The sequence below is a fragment of the Haliotis asinina genome, chromosome 14 (genome assembly GCF_037392515.1).
Source record: "Haliotis asinina isolate JCU_RB_2024 chromosome 14, JCU_Hal_asi_v2, whole genome shotgun sequence".
NCBI classification, from domain to species: Eukaryota; Metazoa; Mollusca; class Gastropoda; order Lepetellida; family Haliotidae; genus Haliotis; species Haliotis asinina.
In genome coordinates this window covers 11,648,267-11,673,227 of record NC_090293.1, presented here as the reverse complement: position 1 = coordinate 11,673,227, position 24,961 = coordinate 11,648,267, and the positions used below count along the sequence as shown (strand labels likewise).

General features: G+C 41.0%; 1 protein-coding gene across 2 annotated transcripts; it reads left to right on the top strand.

Moving 5' to 3' along the window:
- Positions 1-345: 345 nt before the first annotated feature.
- On the top strand, positions 346-23,446 carry LOC137262054 (PDZ and LIM domain protein 4-like). Of its 2 annotated transcripts, none has more exons than XM_067799843.1 (3): positions 346-565; positions 20,649-20,797; positions 21,712-23,446. In XM_067799843.1, exons 1-3 carry the CDS (start codon positions 461-463, stop codon positions 21,788-21,790), a joined length of 333 nt encoding a protein of 110 aa, XP_067655944.1. In that variant the 5' UTR covers positions 346-460; the 3' UTR covers positions 21,791-23,446. The 2 variants fall into 2 exon arrangements, with proteins under 2 accessions (XP_067655944.1, XP_067655945.1); XM_067799844.1 differs by lacking the exon at positions 346-565 and adding an exon at positions 16,556-16,755.
- The last annotated feature ends 1,515 nt before the right edge of the window (positions 23,447-24,961 follow it).

Below are 24,961 nucleotides of genomic sequence, written 5' to 3'. Positions count from 1 at the left end.
TAGACAGTATGCAGTTAGAACTGCATGAAGCATTCCAACGCGACATAAACAGATGGGAAGAATGATGGTGTAGACCGAAATAGCTACCGGTAGATACACCCATTTGTGAAATAAACACGAAACCTACCGCTTCCTAAAACAGGTGTCAAAAGCGATCAAAAGATGCGTAATTATCGAAATGAACACTTTAAAATGTACATCCCAGCTGTTTAGGTAAAGGTATGGGAATTACGAAACTGCAGCATATTTCAGTACATCTGCAATAGCGGATAATACCACGTGTTAAGTATTGCAAAGGGACCTCACAGAATCTTAAAATAGACACGGTTCTTGAGGAATCCCGTTCTTTCGGGCATGCGCTGTGAGGAGCCCAGCATCCAGTGACTGGTTGGAAGAGCGTGTCGGGACTAGCGAAGTCACTTAGTTATCACTGGTAGTGTCCTTTACACCCTTGGACATAATGGCGACAACAACGGTACAGATACAACGCCGATCGGTTCAGGAACCTTGGGGGTTTCGGCTTCAAGGGGGAAGCGACTACAGAATGGCACTGTGTATAAAGAAGGTAGGTAAAGCGTAAGGTATAGTTATTTGAGGAAGGATTCTCGACTTTTCTCCCCATCCGTTGTCCCGCTATGGGCATGGCCTGCTACAAGCAGGTTGTTGCTATGGCAGGTGTCCGTGTTTCAATTGTATGTCACGTTATTTGGACAATAGTCCCTAATACGCGTGAGAATGAGGAAAAACGCCATTGTCAAAGTTTATGAGGAAAATATTCAATATAGAACTTAGGTGAAAATTTAAGGAAAAGGTGAGTTCTACAACAACAGATCCAACTCATATTGAGGGAGTTTGTTCTACACACACACAAACACACACACACACACACACACACACACACACACACACACACACACACAATATATATATATATATTGTTGAATTATTATTAATATGATAAGTTGATTTTGTCAAGGAGATCTTTTTTGGTGTGTTTAGTACAGTACACATTGAACAGTGTAGGGTAAAAGGGATTTTGAGAATGGCGGGGAGTAAGGAGAGGTTTTGGAATATGATCTCTTATTGGCTATTGTCCACATTCCCAAAGTTTAAATATTCAGCGCCCCGAACACGTATTAGTCTCGTGGATATAAATATTCCTCTAATAACAATAATAGCAGAATGTTTTGTGTTTCTAAAACTGCGATATTTAATGACGCTGATTGAATCCATCATAAGTATTAATTGCTCTGTGGAGTAAAATTTCTTATATAAACACGCACTATCCTGTGTAAATATACAAATTCGAAGGAACCACAAGTGTCGGTATTTTATCCCGAATCTGATATCAGTGTTGACAGTTACATTTCACCGATGTGTATTTCAAGCGGTGAAATCTACACCTGCTATGTACAATAACATTCCTAGCGTTTGTGATGAGTTTGAGAAACACACACTGCCCCACAGCTGTCGAGCGAAATCTTCGTAGAGCGTTGTTCATGATGTCAGTCACTGGATTATGTGGTCCAGGCGCGATTATTAACAGACCACCGTCATATAGCTGGAAAACTGTTGAATGGGGTGTTAAAGAAAAAACAGACAAATACAACGGAAACTTGGGCTCAAAATCTCTCCAATATCTTCTTAGTGAAAGTTGGAGGGATTTAAACCCTAGTTTGTTTCTGAGAGTCGGTTTTCTCAATCGGTATAATCGGGAGCCCATTTCAGGTGTCCCCCACCGTGATATTGCTGGAACATTGCTAAAAGCGGCGTAAAACTAAACTCACTCACGGTCGTGTGAAACCGTCGGCTTACCGAGTGACAAGTCATATTGCTCAACATTTTGGAACAGACATCAGTCATAAGATCCCGGAGCAGATCAATGCTTATGATGTCAATCACTGGATATGTGGAGTTGGATCCCTGATGATATCATCAAACAGTTGTTATGATTTATAATTAGTGAGGAGGCACGTCACATGCAATTTACTTTATAGCGATCTTAGAATGGGGGCGGTAGGGAAAGAGTGCAGTTGTTATGAGGATGAATTTACAAAACTCGGCTTCAAATTGATAAAGTCAACACTAGCAATATTCATGGAGTATGTCATTTTCAATTCATCACAGGTTGTTGATGTCATATCCAATTTCAGTTTATGTCAGCCACTATTTGCATTTCATTATCAAACAATCCCCAGCGCGTCATCGTAACTGCGCATGGAATTCCAGCAGTACTGAGCCACCATAAGTTGCCATGGAAACCACCCCAAACTTTCCCAAATACCAGCACATCAGCGCGATGTCTCAACGAGAAACCACAGCGTTGCCCGTCGTTATTCAACACAATTCTATTGTTATACATTACACACGTTTAGCCCGTGCAGCACGGGAATGTACCGCAGTATACGCGATGTTGCTGCGGCAGCGTACCTTGAACATGCGAGAGGCGATCCAAATTAGTCCCCCCGTAACCCAACACTCTTTCCCGTCTGTATATGGGCGTGTGCTATATCTTCATTTCCCACCAGTACGCCGTGAAAATAACCACTCACCGAGAGTAGCGACCGACAAAGCAGCGAGATCTAGGCTGGGCTCCCGACTGCCGTTTCAATGCCTTAACTCTTCGTAACCTCATTGCGCCCGCTGTGGTGGAACCAGTCGAATGGAGGTGTCACAACATATCTTGCGATGTTATCAAACGGTGTTCCGATAGGGCGGGTCGGGCCTTTGGGTGCATATGGCGGCCACGTTTGTGGAAATGGCACTTAAAATGCCGCGAGAGTTGACCGCATGAAGCTTTTTCAGAGATTTCCCCTTGGTTTATGTTGTTCAATCTGTACACACGCTAGTGTTCTCATCGTGATTTCTTGTGATTTCTTGTCCTGAATCAGGACTTGTTTTATGTCAATACCGTAAAGAGGAAACAGGTGGATCTTGTGTGGAGATTATTTAAATGGGCCTTTGTTGAAAAGAAAAAGAAATAAGATCAGGATAGCTAGCACTTTTGTCATTCATAATGGATAATTGTGTCATGGTTTCAAAGTGCATATTGTTCCGATTACATATGTGTATGTGTGCGTGCGTGCGAGCGTGCGTGCGTGCGAGCGTGCGAGCGTGCGAGCGTGCGTGTGATATAAATGTATAAGCCTTGTCGCCTGAAGCACTGAAATCTGGTGTACATAGCTGTATGCCTTAGGCGTACCAGGTGCCTTTGAACAATGGCTTGAAGATGATAACTTGTTTTGGGGTTGTCAGGACAACACTGACAGTTTCACCGCAGTGGTAGACTTCTCACATCATTACCGTCACCTGGTAACGTGTTAAAAGCAGGGTTTAACAAACCTTACTCCAGTTCTGTCTAGAGAGGCAACGGGGTGGCCTAATGGTGTAAAGCGGGTTTATTTCATCACACGGGTACAATTAATGTGAGAATCCCATTTCCGATGTCCCTCGCCATGTTATTGCGGGAATATAGCTAAAAGCGGCGTAAAACCGCACTCAATCCCTCACTGCAATGCCAGAATAACGCTTCCACGAAAGACACATTTATTCCAGACATCCCGTACTTCTTCAAATTACAGTCATAACGACCACCCACGCAATATGTTGGGAGTGTAAGCACCGACAAGAAGTTCAATCTTATCCACACATACTTGACTGAGCCAAGATTTCAAAGGAAAACAAAGCCGATATTGTTTGGTGAGTGATACGCTCGGCGCATTGCTGACTTGCTAACATAAACAACACATCATGTTTTGTAAAACATTTCAAAACACGAGCAAAGAATAAGATCAATTGCTAATAAACATACTAGGGTCTTATATTTCTATTTTGTCATTTTAGGAAACATCAGTTCCATGGCAATAGTGTATACATGAGAAATTTAGTCAAAACTGATAATATTCTTCCAGAATAGAAATTTATAAGCGTGACTATTTCTGTATTCAGTGGACTTTTCTGTGTCTAAAGAAGTTTTAAAAACGGTAGATTTCTTTTATGTTAATCCTGCAAGGAATTTCTAACTAAAGCAGTTTGAAAGAACCAGACTGAATGGTATATTATGTATGGATGCATAAAATAAAATCCTATTTAAGTGATACATGTCCTACTGTCAAACTGACAAGTTTTCATCCGAACATCAAAGGTTCTAAGATATCACAGCGGTAATTATGAGTAATTATGACCCGCTTATGAAATATGATACAGAACTGTAATAAGTTTATTGTGGTGTGGAATAATAGTTACCTCCCTTACATACCGTCCGCATGTCATATCTCGGTGTTTTGAAGCCGGTGTGGGTGGGGGCATGAGGTTGGATAACTATCGCATGTATCATGTTTTACAGAGAACGTCGGCTCCTTTGATACGTTGACGGGGGTGAAAATCAGTAGATAGATAATGACTAGATATCAGACCATAACGCAGATGTATGCAGAGGTTTTGATCACGGGCAGACCACACGCAGTGTGTACGGTGATGTGAAATTGCTCGGATGATATGCTGCGAATCAAAGGACTGGTGCAACACGTATGCAATGTTTACTGCACACCTAGAGAGTGTCCCACATACAATGTTTACTGCACACCTAGAGAGTGTCCCACATACAATGTTTACTGCAAACCTAGAGTGTCCCACATGCAATGTTTACTACACACCTAGAGAGCGTCCCACATACAATGTTTACTACACACATAGAGAGTGTCCCACATGCAATGTTTACTACACACCTAGAGAGCGTCCCACATGCAATGTTTACTACACACCTAGAGAGTGTCCCACATGCAATGTTTACTACACACCTAGAGAGTGTCCCACATGCAGTGTGGACCTTAATTTGACCTTTACTCGGTTATTAAAGTGAATGAGTATTGCTTTACGCAGCATATAGCAATCTTCCAGAAAATATCCCGACGCTGACCATGTATTGAGGGCTGTAGACATTTCTCCTCTGTTTGGACTCGAACCCGGATGTTTGAAGTGAAGAGCGAAGGTTTAAACCTGCACGACTCCTGAATTATTGCAAGAAAGTCAGTCTAATGTGATCTTGTAATAAATTATTGAGTGATTGTGGTTTTTCGCTGCTTTTACAATGTGCCAACAGAATTCCGGAGGTGGACACCAGAAATGGGCTTCAAAACATTGTATCATTTCGGGATCGAACCCGGATCTTTAGCATTACGGGAGAACGCTTTAACCTTCTGGCTACCCCACTACCCCGTGTTATATTATGTCAATTGCTAATTCACACGAATATGAGTGTTGTGAGTACGTCAGTTTGGTTTTACCTATCCTTTCAGTATTATCCCGGCAATATCACGACGAGATAGAGCAGAAATTGGCTTCACATATTGTGCCCATGACAAGCTACAAAACTGCCTCACCACCCCAATATCGATTCATGTGCAATTACGATTTAGGTTTCATGGATATTTTGAAGTGCACGTTCACGCGATGATATCACTTACCAAATTCAACGTCTGAAATGTCGATCAGTATCCTTCAAAGACTCTGTCCAAGGATTCCGGTGCCTGTAGGCAGTAGAGCAGTACCAGGTTCCGTTTGTGTCGTTGGTGACGCTACTATCACTGGTTTGTCTGGCCCAGTCCTGTTTACAGGGATGGCATCTTTGCCGACCCCTGACGTAAACGTGTAATATACGCTAACGCGACAACAGTCTTATCATTCCGTAATGAATCATTTATGGAGTGTTGTTGACGAAACAACACGATGAGATTTTCTCGAGGCCTCTTCGTTAAACTGATTTTGATAAAGATTGTTTACCCTAGGCTTATGAAATGGTTCATTGGTTGTGGTACTCTGATGAGAATTGCTGCTCAAACATGCAACACAGGTTATCCTAACTTTGGATTCTATTTTCCGATATGCTGGTTTCGTCAGCGTTGTATGATATTCATTTTCTCATTTATTTTCTGTCAATATTTCATTTTTCCTTTATTTATTCATATTCATGAGATTATTTGATGTCACAGATTAACGGATTGGGGACAGTAAGAATGACAGCGAAAGACTTGCCGTACGGGTACTGTTTGAAAATGAGTGGCAATTTTCAGGATAACAATTACCCATACTTTATATCGGGACTGGTCAGTGTGTGGGGGTGTTTACATTTTTGTTTGTTTTGTTTTTTACGTTTTTGGTTTTTCGTGATTTTTGTGTGTTTTTTCTGGTTTATGGAAATGTTGCTTGCGAAGGAGTACAAAAACTAAGCTTCAGTCATCAGACCACTCCTACAGGTGAAAATACAAAATGAATCATAGAACACCTTAAACTGACTGGCCAAACCCTAACAAAGGCAACAAACATCTAACGCAGAACCCATCCTTACAGAGATCACCTGTTAGTCTTCTCACGTGTCCATGTTTCTCATGCGTGTCATCTCCACAGGTCAGATAAGTGCTTCCACTGCGCATGCGCACCCAATGACTGGAGCACGGAATCCCCGTGCAGAGTACGACGTATTGTTGCAATGTTGGAACTGTTCCACTTACCATTCAGCGTGCCATCGCTATTATACATGACTTATTTCTGGAGACGAGCTGTGCCTTCTCTGAGCGATGTCTAAATTCGCTCATGGCTTCTCTTGTTAGTAAAGGTACCAGTTCCTTTCTTCAAATACGTTCGCTTAAGACTGTTTTAATCACACTCGAAGCAGTTGCGTCAGGCTTTTATTAAATGAAATTAGAGCATTGCTTTAGTGCCACTTAATCCAGTAAAGAGTAAAAGGTTCCTCTGACAGTGCATGAGAAGAAATGCCTGACCACCTTTAGGACCTGTGAACTTTGAAAGCTGTAAACCCCAACAGGTTCTGATGTTTTGGTGGTGGGTGGTGAGAGTTGGGTTGGGGTGGGGGTGTAGAAAATAGATCAGTCTGTAAATTTACTGCAGACCGACAGGACCCACACACCTTCGACACTAAAGATCTGACACCTTGTTAGTAAAGACCCATGCTTTGTAAGTAGAGATCCGAAACTTTGTTGGTAAAGACACGACACCTAAATTGTTAATAAACATCGCGGCTTCTTATCAGTGGAGATCAGACTTTTTGTTTATTAGTAAAGATCCGACTTCTTGTCAGTAAAGTGAGTGAGTGAGTGAGTGAGTTTAGTTTTACGCCGCACTCAGCAATATTACAGCTATATGGCGGCGGTCTGTAAATAATCGAGTCTGGACCAGACAATCCAGTGATCAACAACATGAGCATCGATCTGCGCAATTGGGAACCGATGACATGTGTCAGCCAAGTCAGCGAGCCTGACCACCCGATCCCGTTAGTCGCCTCTTACGACAAGCTGGGTCGCCTTTTATGGCAAGCATGGGTTGCTGAAGGCCTATTCTACCCCGGGACCTTCACGGGTCTTGTCAGTAAAGAACTAGATCTCATTTCTAACTCAAACCCGTGGTTATCCCATGTATGTCCTTTTGCAACCAATTAATATGCGGGTGGTGGGGTAGCCCAGTGATTAAAATGTTCGCTCGTCACGCCAAATACTCTGTTTCGATTCCCCACATGGGTGCAATGCGTGAAGCCTACGAAACTGCTGGAATATTGAGTAAGCGGCGTAAAACTATACTCACTCACACTCTCACTCTCCTATCGCTATGTGAGCAGTGGGGTAGTCTAGCGGTAAAAGCGTTCGCTCGTCCAACTGCAGACTGTCGATTCCCCAATGTCAAGTCCATTTCTGATGTCCTGTACCCTGGTATGGCTGGAATATTGCTAACTCGGCATAAAACTACACCCACTCACTCACTCACTCATTCATTCATTCACCCCTACTGCTATAGATGTTGACGAAATTGTATCGTGTGGTCAAATTCAGTTACTTGGCTCTTTGCTTGGCATTGTACCTTGTACATGGGTAGTTGATGGTCCTGAGTCGAATTGTTTACTTGCCCTGGCTTGCTTTGCTGAGCATTATCTCTACACTCACTCACTCACTCCAGGGGATGCCTTAGTTAATGCGTTCATGCCAAAGACACGGGTTCCGATTTTCCACATGGGTGAAATGTGTTTAACCATCATCTGGTCTTTCCCCGACTTGATGTTGCTGGATTACTGCACAAATCGGCGTGTTGTCCATTCTCAACTGTGTATTACACAACGACATGGCATCATGGGGTGACGCAAGGCCGTTACGGGGCTTATTATATGTAACGAGCTTACATGACGAAAAAGCGCAAAGGATTACGAAACATAGACCTATTGCACGAATGATCACCCGACAGCTCCAGCCATGCACCACCTGGCCGGATTGGGTAATCTGTAGTCTGGTATTTAGAAGCGGTGGAGTGTAATGGCCTCTTGCAGTATCTGACATTCAGGCCAGGAGTCTGTGGTGAAGATTCTCGAGAGGATGAACAAGTGTGTGGGGAAATGTCAAGCCAAGCCAACAGACTATGACGAATGTGTACGCAGAATACATGGAGGACTGACAGATTTATTCATTTATGAAGAATGCGTTTTGAGATGACATTTGGCTGTACATTCTTTCCCTTTTGTTTTTACCATTCAAGGTTGTTGATTTATCTAGTACAATACTTCATAGTGGTTAGAGTGTCCGTGTTCGCTTCCCCACGAGGAATAGTATTGCTAACTGACAAGGTAAATCCAAACGGACTTACGCACTGCAATGACATACGTGTGAACTGGGTAGCCTAGTGGTTAAAGCGTTCGCTCATCACGCCGAAGATCCGGGTTCTGTTTCCCTCATGGGTACAATGTGTAATGCCAATTTCTGGTGTTCCCCTGATTCTGTTGCTCAATATTGCTGAACGCGGCGTAAAACAATACTCACTCATCAGTGCATGAGTGAGTGAGTTTAGTTCTACGCCACACTGAGCAATATTCTAGCTATATGACGGCGGTCTGTGAACTATCAACAACCCATGCTTTCCACGAAAGGCGACATTAAGGGATCGGGTTGTCAGGCTTGCTGACTTGGTTGACTCCCATCGGTTCCCAGTTGTGGAGATCGATGCTCATGCTGTTGATCACTGGATCGCCTGGTCCAGACTCGATTATTTACAGAACGCCGCCACATAGCTGGATCATTGCTGAATGCGACCTAAAACTAAACTCACTCACTAAGACAAGTGTTTGCCTGTTATATATGGTTTCACTATTGGCAGAACAGGTTATACATGTAAATGCATGGCATATTTCAGTTTAGAGTTTCATAATATGAAGAATTCTGCGTGTTGTACAAACACCCCTCCCTGATCCTCACACAAGTGTTTATTCGGTGGAAACGCCAGACAATACCGTCTTCCCAGCCGTTGTTGATACAAGTGTATATACCATTCATCCAACACGTGCCACAGATCTTCTACCGTTCCTTAAGACCCATCTGCCAATGACGTCATCGACATTCCTGTGGTATAACAGCGTTAATTCTAGAGCTCGGTGGTTTCCATTACTAGTATTGTGGAAACGGTTTCTGAGAATTCTGTAGAGTGCATGAGTCTCTAAGGCAGTACTTTTAAGTCAAAATCATAATTCGGACATGAAATAATTGATAAGAAGATGTTGTCCCTCTAACGCCCTTACTGTCTAGACTTACCACACATGGGCTTGTTTGCTACAAGTCTAGAATTACTTGGAGTCAGTGGAGTCTTTATTCAGTGGGGACTAGCGAGGGTATAAAGCTGCTAAAGCGATGGAACACGAGGAAGCTGCAACCTTGTACATAACAACATTAGCTCCAGGGAAGCTTTCATGTCGAGTCATCATTTGGAGTAGAAACGGACAGAAACTCACAACTCAGCTGTTTGTGGCTGCTGGTTAACAATTCGTCACTACATACGGTGTAACAAAAGTTTGCTGATAAGAACATATTAAACATCTGATCTGGAATGACTAAATATGTCTCTGACATATGATAGTTTGTTTGTTTGCTTGTTTGTTTGTTTGTTGTTTTGTTTTTTTAATTTTGTTGTTTAACGCTGCACTCAGTGATGTCGGTCAGTATTCAGTCTAGACCAGCCAAAGCATGATTACTTATCATGAGCATCCACCCATACAACTGGGATGCGATGACGTGTCAGTCTGGTCAGCGAGTCTGACCACTCGATGTTGTCTGTTTTGGTACACATGGAGAATTATTCATATGCCCCAGCTCTTGTCATTAATTTATCACATTCATGATAACTAGTTACAATTACTATTCGTGTAATTATCATAATTATCACGATTATGTAAAATACAGATTTGATGGGCAAATAACAAATTCAAATACTTTGTGAAAGTAAGTCAGACCGTAGGAAGGGTGTGTGCATTCTGACCACAAGGTTGCCTTTGAGTTTTTGATAAACTGGGCTTTTGTTGATGGGTGGAAGAAGGAAACATATATTAGAAGCAAATTAATTCGATAGGTGAAAAAATACAAATGACGCATATTTACACCCTGATACACTCACGAGTATATGTATCATACGCCATATACGGAAATATCCCCAGCATGATTTTTGGTCAAAAGATTGTTTATACATTCCGTTTTTAACACCAATCTTTGTGACCAGTGTAAAGTGTGTTTGCTCTGAAAGAAACGACCGAAGTATTGAAGTCATTCGCAACAAAACACCTGACCGTCATAAACTCGTTGATCCCACAGAAACATGCTGCATCCCTTACACATAAGATCGTAATTGGCTGAACGGCTCCGCACACGGACGTTATTTCAATTGGCCATGGTTCACCTCCTGACCAGCTCTCCCTAATGACACGCGTCGTTGCAGAGTAGGCAGTAAACTCTGAAGTGGTTCAAGGGCTCAATACAGGAAGTTAATATACGCCGCGGTGGTCGGGGAAAATAAAGAACCGATATCCTACATGCTTGTCTCAGAAACAGGCTAAACTAACGTGAAAAATTCTGCAAATCTTATTCTTCTTAACTGTCAACTAAGTAATGCATTATGAAAGCATACATGCATGTGCATCTGCGTGTGAAAGGACAGTATAAATTATGGTAACTTGTTTATTCCATAGAAACATGTAAAAGAGAAACTGATTTAATGTGAGAGGAACTGGTTCTCGATTATACTCACATTTATTATTGTTTCGTGATACAAACTGCTTTAATGTGAGACGAACTGGTTCTCGGTTATACTCACATTTATTATTGTTTCGTGATACAAACTGCTTTAATGTGAGACGAACTGGTTCTCGGTTATACTCACATTTATTATTGTTTCGTGATACAAACTGCTTTAATGTGAGACGAACTGGTTCTCGGTTATACTCACATTTATTATTGTTTCGTGATACAAACTGCTTTAATGTGAGACGAACTGGTTCTCGGTTATACTCACATTTATTATTGTTTCGTGATATTGATACTATTCTTGTTTTGTTTCAGTTCAACCATCACAAATGTTTCATAACTGCCAATGTATTAAATTGTTTACAGCGATAAAACTGTTGTTAAGAGCATTCGCTGTTAAGAACCAAGTGTTTACGTGAACGATAAGTGTAAACTATGTTGTACAGTGTAAACAGTGTGATGTACGGTGTAAACAGTATGATGTACACTCAACAAGCCTAAAAGCCCCTCGCTGAATTACACCGAGTATTCATTAAAAGTTAATCAGTTTGTTAAGATTATCAAGTTTTGGGTTCGTCCGATAGGGACGTAACTGTTGGGCGCCCCAAGACTTTTATTTAGCTACGGCTTTGGCTAGGTGTGGATTAATGGGGACGTTACATAGAGTCAAGAATTTATATCACTTTTCAGAGAAAGGTGCATAGCCATTGATCGGCATACATAGGTGGAGCAGGTTGGAATTTATCCTAAACTTGAATTATACTCCAATATTAAATTACGTTTTAAATAACATAGCGTATCGCACTGTGTAAATATCGCTGTTCTAATCACAGTTTACTACGTGAAGAAGGACGAAAATTTAATATTCCCCGCCACGAAAGATTATGTCCATTATGTATCATTCCTCATGTTGAATCCGAATATCACTTTTGTATGGTTTGTCCATTCTATGATACACTGAGAAACTCCATTTTACCAGCATATTACACTACCTATCCATCATTTGATACGTTTATTCATATATTATCTACTACGAACATCGATGCCATGAACAGTCTTGCACGTTTTGTATTTCTTGGCATGAAAAAGCGTTTGTTCAGCTTTTTTCTTTTAACACTTGATATGTAACAACCTTGACCCTCCTTGTCAGTATAATAAGTTTGTATGTACGTGTATAACGGGCCAGTGGCCCATTTATAGAAATAAACATCTCTCTTTAAAATTACAACGAGTGATAATCAAAGGAAACGGGTGATGGCCTGATTGAAGCAAGTATAGACTTTGCGAAGGTATAGAAAACCCGGTTCTGATAGATTCCGTTTTGACTGACAGTTGATCTCGAACTCATGAGGGACAGAAATTCTTGCTCGAGTTCAATTTCGAAACCACTACCACAACTTCCAAAGGAGACGTAAATATAGCAAACAAGATTACTATCTATTCCCAGAGCATGGCAGGAACAGATAAGGGACATAACTCTACACAGAACCGGGGCGCCTCAGTCTCGGAGTTCCGTTATGTATACCTTCAAGTTGTTATAAAAATACAGTGACGTTAAATTTTAACTCACTCACTATAAAAGTACAGAACCTTAGTTCAGAAATCTTCACTATATACGCTCTTGAACATTCTCCTTGTTTAGGGTCTACGGGGCGACGGGGAAGCCTACTGGTTACACCGTTTGCTTGTCACACCAAAGACCAGGGTTCGATTCCCCACATGGGTACAATGTGTGCAGAGAATTTCCGGTGTCCCCCGCCGTGATACTGATGGAAGTTTGTAAACAGGGGCTTGAAGCCTCACTCACTCACTCACCCTCCGTGTGTTGCTTCATCGCTTCATTTCATTGTACCGAGCGAGAAATACTAATTGGCCCGTGAAAAACTGCAGACAATATTACCGATATTTTGGAACCACTAGGGCGTCCTCGTGCTCCATGCAAGCATGCGTCTATAGATTCTGCAAGCTGACAAGCAGCCAGCAATCAGTTTGCCAACACACAGCACTCGCTGTAACACAGCCCCAAAATGGTGCTAGCAATCACAACCTACTAACACCGGAATGCGGAGCTCTACACCTATTAGCACATATTGTTGTTGATATAATCGGAGGGTACATGGGAAAATAAAAGATAATACATACCAAATTAAAGTACTAAACAAGAAATATAAATATAAAACATCACAGCATTTTGGAAAAGGTGTTGGTTTAGATACATTCTGAATTCTTGAGGTTTTTCAAAATCGTATTTCTTTGTTGTTACATTTTAGTAGATCTATTTGTGTTAAACATTCTCTCCTTTTAGAATGAACACGTGTTTGTCTGGTAAAGTTATTTGTTCATAATTATTCATCAAGTATTTAACTATGAGGTAAGGTATGGACCATCGCCAAGTCAAATAGGAACTCGCGCGGGTAAAGTACCCGTATTTGTTAAAGTCTCAAGACTGAAACTCGAAACAGCGGATCCTTTCCCAGGGGACGCAACTCCGCCACATGTATCCACAGCATTTAGTCTGGATGCATAGAGAGGAACAAGCCAGTAATCGGACTGATGTCTCAAGGATGAGAATGGGTCACCTTTAGGTCTGTAATTAGATACGACAAAACCTTTATCCACTTCCTTATGGGATCCAAGGAGTCCATTTTGTGACTATATTATCAGTGTGCGTTTGTCTAGACTAACAACTAGTATGTGAGATGATCATATCTTACAGAAAATAGTAAGAAAATATAATATAATGAAAAGGAGCCCGGAGATTTTCTTCAGAAGCTGTTGGAATCTATACTTGCTACTTGCGTGGGCTTGTATATATTTGCTTCATGGTCTGTGTGACCGACTGGCTGGCTGTTTGTTTGTCATATAACAGCATAGGACGCGGCCTGTAAACAACCAAGTGACTGATAATTTTTATTGTTGTCCTGTAATATCGTGTTTGTTTCAGTTATGCTGCCAAAGAATGTTCGAGATATGAGGTGTATTTTATTCAATCACATTTAGGAGAAATAAATCGAGATATACTTGGTGAAAATGTAAATTTGACGGAAATACCTCTCAATAATGCACTCGACACCACAAAGAGCCTCTTTTTTAATCTAAACACGATCGCTCGTTTTATCAAAATTTAGTATATGCAGACATATATTTGTTCCCCTATCGACACTTTCAACACAGCACTCCTTGATACAGACGGACATACTTTTATCAGGACCTATAAAAATATCAGATGAATATCAATACCGACGTCGCTGATAGCGACCATGTTGCCAGTGTGGAAGACGTTACTGTTTAGAGGTGGTCGTTATTCACTAATGTTACAACAATATATACGACTGCTTCCATCAAAGCTGGTGTGTGTTGCTCACAAAACTCATCCCCCTTTCATACGTTAGCACTTGTTCTTGTTGGGGCTCGCGTGTTCTCGCTTACTCCAGCGGACACTTTGTAATGACCTTCCATCTGCACAACTGTTGTAAATCAGAGGTCAAGTTGATGATGACGTCTTATGTGGACGTATCACTGGCAGGTACAATCCATCTGAGCCAAAATCTCCTCAATGATAATTGAGCTCTTTGATGGCAACGCCGGTACCAGTTGTTTTTGGACCCATTCGATAAAAACCTGTCCCTTCATTTTCGTGTGGTAATCTTGGTTGTCTTTGGCTTTAGCCCTAAACACAAGAGAACACCCAGGCAAGAATCCCACAGACTTACAACCTGCATGAAGCACTATGAGTCGCTCCCCTTTTCTTATTGGCAGTCTTCTGAAACATGCCTCTTCAGTGCTTGTGACCCTTTGCGTTTCTGCAGTGTGACTTGCATTCATCCAAGTCTCATCAAGATAAAGAGGGTCAAACTCCTCTTCCCTCTTTTGACTTATGGTGCGTAAATAATTATTTCTAATTCGCACAATATCTGATCTTTCACAAAGAACACGTCTCATTTTCCAGTTAATTTTGGTGTACCTAACTCCGAACTTTTGAAGCAGTTTCCAAAGTTGGTACTTAGATAACGAGAGGGAATGTTGAGTTTCCATTTCTTTTTGCAATATGCGTAATGATATTTGTCTGTTCTTGCCATATATACTTCGGATTCTGTTCTGGACAAGTTGTTTTTGAAACGAGCCAAGCTTTGAATGTTTGTGGATTTGATACCCACCCCTCCTGGGCACTCATGTTTGAAGATGGAGTTTATCATTGTATTAATAATGTTTTGAATTACTGCTCTGGAACCCCAACAGCACAAGATGTACGTTTAAGAAATTTATCAAGTGCATGAAATGGTCTGCCCCGTTGAGTTTCAGACTTGAAGTCGTAGACCTTGTGAATTAAAGCTTTCACATCAGCAGTAAACTTCATTGTGTGATATGAATCAATCGCTCAGTCAGTAGGATAAACCGTCACGTGACATATTTGCCCGTGCCTCTCGCATACCTGGCTGTTACCGTTGTTGCTACACCCATGTCACAAGTATCTTGCAGTATCGAATGAAAACAATGATGTTTTGTTGAACAACTTTTATATTTTCTTGACAAAGTGGATAAAAATATTCTACAGAGTTAGTGTGTTTTTTTCCTGTTTACTTTGGCTTGAGTCATTTACAAGTATTTGTTTTTGAGTTAGAGTGCAAATCATTGAGGAGATTTTGGCTCAGATGGATTGTACCTGCCAGTGATAAGTCCACATAGGACGTCATCATCAACTTGACCTCTGATTTACAACAGTTGTGCAGATGGAAGGTCATTACAAAGTGTCCGCTGGAGTAAGCGAGAACACGCGAATAGGACAGTTACTGCATCGATAAAGCAATCTTTATAGTATATCACTTCAATTCACAGTTTCAACTCATCCGAGGTGATGAGTATTTAAAGACGGGGTGTTCTAACCCTTGAATGAGCTTTTAAGTCATGGTATTAGTGAAATCCTAGTTCACTGGCTTTCTTGCAATCGAAATAATTTATTCTTTTTTCGTTATTGAAACCAATTCCGCCTCGTTGTAAGGATGTACAGCGATTCAACAAACATGGCGGCGTTAAATCACTCTATGTGTTCTAAAGGCACAGTGAGTGAGTGACTGACTGAGTTGGGATTTAAGCCGCTTTTAGCAACATTCCAGCAATGTCACGACAGGGTTACACCAGAAATGGGCTTCACACATTGTATTCATGTGGGGAATCGAACCCGGGTCTTCGGCGTGATGAGTATGTGTATAGACAAAATTTAATTGACAGCTGTAGTTATTCAGACATCAGTATTTCGTGTGTTTATATTTACAAGCGCCCAATTACCGTGTTATGTAATGACAGAATTACACCCCTTTTCAACATTATTTTGGCCTGTTTTATATTGGGGCATATGTATGGCTTGGTGTAGCCATCAATTGCAAAGCTTGACCGGAGATGAATTTCTTATCTTGTGTAAACACTCGCGTATCGGGAAAAGATGTCTATTTCACTCATCAGCAACGAACATCGCTCGCGGGCATGTCAGTGGCGTTTCACGTGCAACAGTTGCCCAGCCGCGGGAAGTACAGCCAGGTGCAGTTAGCGTGGGCCGTCCTGGTTTGGTATAACGGTGCCACTAACGTCTCTCATGGTGTTGCCTTACCTGGAGAAAGCCGATCTTGTTTACACTACACGTGAGGTCAAAGTTGACGTTTGTTATACAGGTCGTGAGAAGGGGAATTTTTGGATATCGGTAAGTCCGATAATTACGTTAGATAGAGTTTGGGCATATATCCTACATGTACGAAAGGTCACCTTGTTTTGTACACGAAATCAGTTTGTCTTGGAAAGTTACCGTAGGAGTTTTGCTAACTGGGTTGTGGATAGCTCGATTGCACACTCACAGCTGTACATTACACAATCGTAAAATCCTTTACGCGTACACTTGGTTATAGAATAAGAGACTCTGAATATATATGATTCTGACAGTAACAGGTAAACCCATTTCAATAGAAAAGAAGATCTACTGAGTTAGGAGATGGATGAAATTGCTTCGTTTAGTTCTTTAGCTTTGCGGGAAAGCTAGCTAATGAGGTACACGGACTGTGAGACAGACTAATTTGGTAACAATAGATTAATGACTGTATTTGCATTAACTGTCGTTGTCGTGATTTCTCTTTCCTAGGACCCCAGGATGGACAATATACATAATATTTATCCATGGTCGTTCCATCTGACTTATGACCACTGGTTCAAACCCCTGTAACCCCGCTGGTTGTTTCTCGTGGTTTGTTTGTATCATCGAATACCTGTACCCTCCCTTCATACTACGGGGCGATAGGGCAGCCAAGTGGCTAAAGCGTTCGCTTTTCACGCCGAAGATCCGGGTTCGATTACCAACATGGGTACTATGTGTGAAGCCCATTTTTGGTGTCCCAGCCCATGATATTGCTGGAATATTTAAGCAGCCTAAAACCATTCTCACTCACTCTCAGCTCCCGGTGATCTTAAGTCAGCCTCCACTTACAAACCAAAGCTAAATTAAATGATTCTAGTGACCACCAACTTTGTACATATTACACATGCCTTATTGTATTTTTATTTCATTTTTACTCGGTCTTAGGTTGAGGATTGAAATGAAAAGGCTTCATGGTTCTGTTGTACAAACCCCTTCCTACTTTTCACACGACAATTCCTGCGAATCAGAGTATTCCTGTACTAACAACTTGAATCACAGATTTGAGCATATACAGAACAGCAAAAGAAACGCAGCTCTGGCTTTTTCTCAAATTATTTTAATACACGACATAAACATGAACCCTTATTTTAGGAGATTTCATTTTTTCGAAAATTCTTTCTTTTGCTGCTCAGTATATTTTACAGAAAACAATCATACTAAAAAATCCCAGATTCATCCTGACCATATGTTGATTTTTCTTTTTATGTATATAACTTCTTGTTTATAGGTTTAACCATTGTTGGGGGACTGAGTTAGGTATGTTTAGCAATATTCCAGCAATGTCAAGGCGGAGGACACCAGAAATGGGCTTCATACATAGTTCCCACGTGAGGAATCGAACCCGGGTCTTCGGCATGGCGAGTGAACGTCTTAACCACTAGGCTACCCCACCGCCAAATATCTCTGGGAACTGCCTCACTACCTGTGTCTTTTTCACATCAAACTGACCGCCCTGTACAACTGTACTGCGGTCATTAACCAAACTCTCCATTTAAGCGTGGCTGAGCATATCTAGCAATTAGCTAGTTTGGAGGGGACGAGAATATTGTAGGAATTATGCCAAGGTCTCTTGCTGTCACTGCACTAGGTATCATCCGCTTCTGTGTGCTGGCAGGCGATTTCCTGTAGTCGCACGGGCGGATACAGCTTTTGATAAATGGGGGTGCACACTATTGAGAAAAGTGGGGTGCACACTTCATTTTCACCACGACCTGACAAATGACCCCAATTTGCATATATGGGTGTTGCAATACTTTTTTTCCAGATGTAAATATTCGGAGACTAAGCGATAGACTGCCGCGCTAGACACCATGTTGCAACATATAGCCACGTATAAAGACGTTTGATGACGTCTTTTTCACTTCTTAATCTCAAAACACGCACATGCCTGATGTAAAAGATCTTTGTTATTCGTTAGAGAAGTCACATAATGGATTTCCTCAAGACCAGATGGCGGGTTTGGGGTGTGTACGTAAACAAACTACTCTTCGTGCATGCATTAAAACTATGTGCTGCTGTCACACCCTTCAAGCTTTCAGCTGTAATTATATGGTGCCGGGTTGTAAATAGTCGAACATCAACCAGACAATCCAGTGATCGGTATGTTTTACCCAATCCTAGACTAACGCTTAGTCTTTGAATATAAATATTTTAAATAATTTTGATAGTAACAAACAAACCCATGTAAACTGAAAAGAGCCCGAGAGAGACGAGAAATTCAGAGAAAATCTAGACTTACTTCATTTTACGTTTTAGCATTGCGGGGAGGGATAGGCAAGGTTAAATCATATGGTTCGGGGACTGTGGGACAGACTAGGTAGAGGGTTGGGCGGTAGAGAAAATAATGTGGTTCGCAGACTTGGAGACAGACTACAGGGAGGACTTGACTGTTGGGTAAATAATGTAGTTCATGGACTGTGAGACTAACCCGGAATACTGAATCGCCTCTTATGACGAACAGTTCTAATCCGGGGTCTCCACAGGTGCTCTGGTTAGTTCAACATAACATTTGTCAGTATGTGTGAAATATGTCCTGAGCTTCCTTCCTCCATGTAGAATGTTTTCCTTAGATACCTACACACGTGGTGTTCGTTCTAGCTCCTTAGAGACGATACTGATCCGGACCTCTGAAAAATGTACGACATTATGTTCTGAAATTGACATGTTTGTGCAATATGTTACGTAATAACGCCCGGCCCCCCTCTTGTTCACTGCACTGGGAGATATGTGTTGTTATAACACAGGGCGAGCCAACATCAAAATGTTAGTTTTCATACGAGAACCGCCTTATAACGAGACGGCGGTGTGGTATGCAATGGTTTCCTATGGAAGGACACAATGCCGTTTTATAATGAGGTTCGAATGATATAATGGGTTGCGTTGATTCCAAAGGTGATTTATATATAGACTGTGCGGGCGGGAGTACATAATATGCTGAGTCAGCGGAAAACAATGAGTTCACGTTATGTAGGGGCATATGTGGGAGGTATAGATATCACCCCATAGATGTGTACGTGTATGTATATCTACATGTGCATATTAAGAGAAGGCCAGAAGCTCCAACATTAAATATAAACACATATCTATATCGGTGTGTCTTTGTCATCGTGCATTTAGTTGCATACTGAAAAAATAGACTTACGTTTAGTATCTGAACATACTGTATACACTTTGATGGAAACAAACAATTCCTAATAAATTGATAAGGAGCCCTAATGAGAAGGGGGATTAGCAGCCTAGGGAAATTTAGACTTGCCTCTTATAGGCCTGAGCGTTGCAGAAAAGACATGACAGACGCGTAGAAGAATGCGGCTGAGAGACTCTCAGCCTAAAAAAATATCTGCACACAAAACTGACACTACAGATCAAAGGTTCTTCCGGGTTCGTCTCATTGCGTACACCAAATTACTTGGAACGTGTTTTACGCTTCTCACCACTGGCCTAGCTTGATAACGGTATGAGAATCTTACTAAATATAACTGTTATCTGATTGTATTGTGGGCCGAAAGACTCTTTAATGGTGCAAAAATGTCTGTCTGCCTATCTGTTTGTCCATCTGTCTTGCTTGAGGTAAATAAGCTTTCCGGAAATAAATATATCAAAATATAATATATAATAAAAAATTGTTAACAGTGAAGCATAATACCTTTCTAATTTTTTATTTCATATGGTGAAAGGTTGATCATTTTAACAGAACCAAAGTTCTTATGGTCATAATGTTTGGTTTCAGACAGAATATTTAGCCATAGAGGGCAGATATTTCAAGGGACAGGTGCCCTGACGCCAGTATTTACCGTGTTACATTGATCTTAACTGCAAATCTTTTTGTTTTTCTCATCTATTATAATAAATTAACGATAGAGACTTTTATGGTTAGCAGGTATCACAGGGTTTCATTAAAATTGCAGGTCGAACCAGGGTCACCGAGTCAAGGTCATCTCACTCCCGGGGACATCATCTTGGCTATTGGAGGAAGGACCTCCCAGGGGCTCACGCACGCGCAGGCTCAGAATATGATCAGGGGGTCAGGGAACGCGCTCCTACTCAGTTTACAAAGGTACGTCACCCGCTTCCTAAATAATCGAGTCTGGACAAGACAATCCAGTGATGAAAAGGATGAACATCGATCTTTTACAATTGAGATATGAGTGAATGAGTTTGGTTTTGCACCACTTTAGCAATAGTCCAGCAATATTACGGCGAGCACACCAGAAATGGACTTCACACACTGTACCCATATGGGAAATCGAACCCAGGCCTTTGGCTTGACGAGTGAAGGCATTTACCACTAGACTACCCCATGTGCGCTGCTCCTTGTCTATAAGGAACTTGTGCTTGTTCTATAAGGAACTTGTGCTTGTTGGTCAGGATCTCTGACGTGGTGACCCGTGAAGGTCCCGGGGTAGAATAGGCCTTCAGCAACCCATGCTTGCCATAAAAGGCGACTCAGCTTGTCGTAAGAGGCGACTAACGGGATCGGGTGGTCAGGCTCGCTGACTTGGTTGACACATGTCATCGGTTCCCAATTGCGCAGATCGATGCTCATGTTGTTGATCACTGGATTGTCTGGTCCAGACTCGATTATTTACAGACCGCCGCCATATAGCTGTAATATTGCTGAGTGCGGCGTAAAACTAAACTCACTCACTCACTCACTCTGACGTGGTAAGGTAGGCCATCGTATCCCAGTTGCTCAAGTGTTCGTAGGAAAGCCATGCCCATTAAAGCACCCATCACACGGTACCCTTTTTTATTTTTGGTTGGTTGGTTGTTTGGGGTGGATTGCGGGGAGGGCTGTTGTTGGTTTCTCCTCTTTTTTCCTATTTGTTTTTTATTTTATTTGTGGATTTTGGTTTTTTTCGTCAAAACATGAACGCATACTTTTCTGAGTTCTTTTTCGAAACTTGCGTTTCTTTTGCTCTTCAGTATATATGCCGATTTCGGGTGTTAACCACCATTATATCTTTTCAGGGGTGGTGAGAATTTCGACCACATCAAGCCGAAAGGCCCCATCAAGTTCGCACCATGGAAACATCAGCAACAGCACTAACATTCGCACAGCCAAGACATTTAGAACGACGACTTCCAATAAGGAAGTCAGTGTGTGTCACGTGACAGTGAAGGTGAAATGGCAAGGTCACGCGCAGTTTAACCGTTCACGGCATGAAACTATCCATGCAGTTCTGCTTTCGGTACGAGGAGTTTTCACATTGGATCAGAAGCGGATATACTCATGCATTTTCACCACTTCCATAGGCAGACTGCTCCGTAATGGCGACGAAAGTTTCAAGGCTGGGAGAGTCAGTGTTGATTGGACAGTAGTGATCACGTGATTAAGTGTTATGTACCTTTGGTGTGTACGGTAGACTAGTTTCCTTAAAACGAACCCTACAGGTCTGCGATGAAAACATATCCTTATTTACCGTGGAATGATGCAGGTTTGAATTTACATCATCCTGGAAATCGAATGTCGAATTTCCTTCGAAGGATATTTTATTATCGCGTGATCTACCCGATTTCAGTCGAACAGGACTGAGGCTAACGCCATCTTCGTCTTTGCAAGAGTTATTTTTGTGGTATTTGAAATTCCTGCAAGTCCTGATATTGTCTAAAAACATAACCTTATTGTTATCTATCGAAATACTAGTGAAAATACACAAGCTGTCTGATGATTATGATCTAATAGTGATGTGGAACTTTAATTCTCGAACGTGAAAAGATGTGCGCCATATTAGCTAACAGACATTCTACAAGAAATGTTTCTGCCTTGGGTTATTGTACTTATTATTTCTAACATCGCTGGGTATCACACGTAACACATATTTGTATGATACTGCATCTCAAGGAGTGTTTATTGCTCACAGTGTTCTGTTTATTAACATCATGAGTATATTATATTTTACTGTCGTAATTGAGATATTAATTCAAATACATGTGTATTTATCTTACACTTCAAGGCCATGAAAGTTGACGTTTCCTATTATTTTTGTAGTTTCTACAATTGTAGTTTGGTTGTTTTCTATTCCTTATTCCGTTCCTATTTTCTTGGGGTTTTGTTCTCTCTTAAACTTGTTATTTATGTGTCTAACTGCAATTGACATTTCCCTTATTGTATTGTGTTTTTTATTGCTAATCTCATATACTACATGAGGTTTTGCTGAAAATATGTTTTGTACTGCGTGGCAATTCTTTGCCCGTTTCATTCATGTTTATACTTTTCACTAAGTCATGCTAATTGGTGATTATCTATCTCAGACAGTGAATTCGGTCTTTTTCATTTTGTTTTTATTCTAAACGATTTATGTTTGTTTGCCCTACCTTACCACAGCCGATAGAAAACCTTAAATAAAAAAAATGTAAATAACACTTTCGTCTGTAAGCTGGAAAAATTGTAATGATCGTTTTCAATTGATAATTTATTTAACGATGCTTATTGTTTGTACTGAATGGCAATAGTGTAAATTTCATATCAGAGAGTGTTTATTTCCGTGTTGACAGCCTTGTCATGGCGGTGGTAGAGTACATAGGCCATGTGTGCAATGTATAATAGGTGTATATATCGTCAGCAAGGTGTGTACATTTCGAGTGTGTTAATAGTGGCGAGACGGTCCCCAGTCGACCAGAGGATAGTTTCAGGACCCCCCACGTCGCCCTTCAGCCTCCGTCCATTGTCCTCCATGTAATAAAATTATTTTTTTCATTTTAATATGTTGTTTGTTATGACATGTTTGGATTGATGTTTTGGTTTTAATTTCTCTTTGATTGCTAGTCAGCAAAGTTTGAGCTATGTTTCAAATACCCGAGCATGGACCATATATAACATTGTTTACTTCCCATCATGTTTGGTTCCGCCATTAGCTGTGCAGAGTAATTGTTGTAAGCCCAAATGAATATGTCCTCAGACCTTTAGACAAAGTAGGGTTAGCCATCATATATTGATGTAAAGGCAAGAATTTTGTGGATGTGAACTTCTTTATTGAGACGGACACAACGTTCCGAAGTATATTCGACGTAAGAAGGGGTAAGATATACTTCGACAGTTCGTGTCGAACACGATTGAGAAGTTGTCATCCATAAAATTCTTGCCTTTTAAAGTATCACTTCTAAATGACATGTAAAGACTATATATTCGAAAGAGATTGGAATTGGATTGTGCGTGCGTGCATGCAGGCAGGAAGGTAGGTAGGTAGGTAGGTAGGTACGTACGTAGGTACACATATACGTATGTGTGTGCGCATGGGTGCGTGCGTATGTGTTTACGTATGTATTTCTTTTACAAAACTGGAATTTGGAACTTCAGCGCCTTTGTAACTATGCTCTTTGCACCTTCATCTGTCAAACGTTTCTATCCCCACGATGCTGTACAACCTTCCCTGCTTGCAAGCGTCAACCCTCCATGACATTCGAAAAAGGAAGAACAGTGTCAATCTGCATTATCTCACCCCATGTAATGTACTAGGTGCTCCTTGTGAGCCTGGGTATCTTAAAATCATAAACAATTAAACTTCAGTTTTTCAATTGTTTGAACATCAAGTTTGAGTTTTGTTCACATTCGGGTTTTGCATTTGAATCCCGAATCTGAATGGGGTTTTTCTTCAAATTCGGGATTCAAATTCCGAATCTGAATATTTTTTTTCACATTCGGAATTATTACCCACAATGTCAACATACATTATTTCACATAATGTACTAGGGGCCCCTAGTAAGCCTGGCTATCTTAAAAACATGAACACCCAAACCTACATTTTCCCATATTTCAACCTCAAATTTGACTTTTCGTCATATTCGGGTCTCGGCATTGGAATCCCGAATCTGAATATATTTTTTCAAATTCGGGATTCAAATTCACATTCGTAATTATGATGAACAGTGTCAATATACGTTATCTCACTCCTTCAAATGTAGTAGGTGCTCCTTTGAGCCTTGGTATCTTGAAAACATAAACAACTAATGTACAGTTTTTCCATATTTGAACCTCATTCGAATCCGGGATCTTTTTCAAGATTGTCACCGATGTGAGTGAGTGTGAGTTACGATGTTAAGTCACTCCTGCAATATTTCAGTGTTATGGTGACTGATGACAGGTTATGTGTTTATCATAGATTAAGGTAAATTTTGAAACTCCCTGAACAAAGGACAGTAAAATAACTAGTTTCATTTAAAACTAGTAATGAACTGTAAAATATTTTTACTATGTACACCAATGGAATATCAAGGAAGG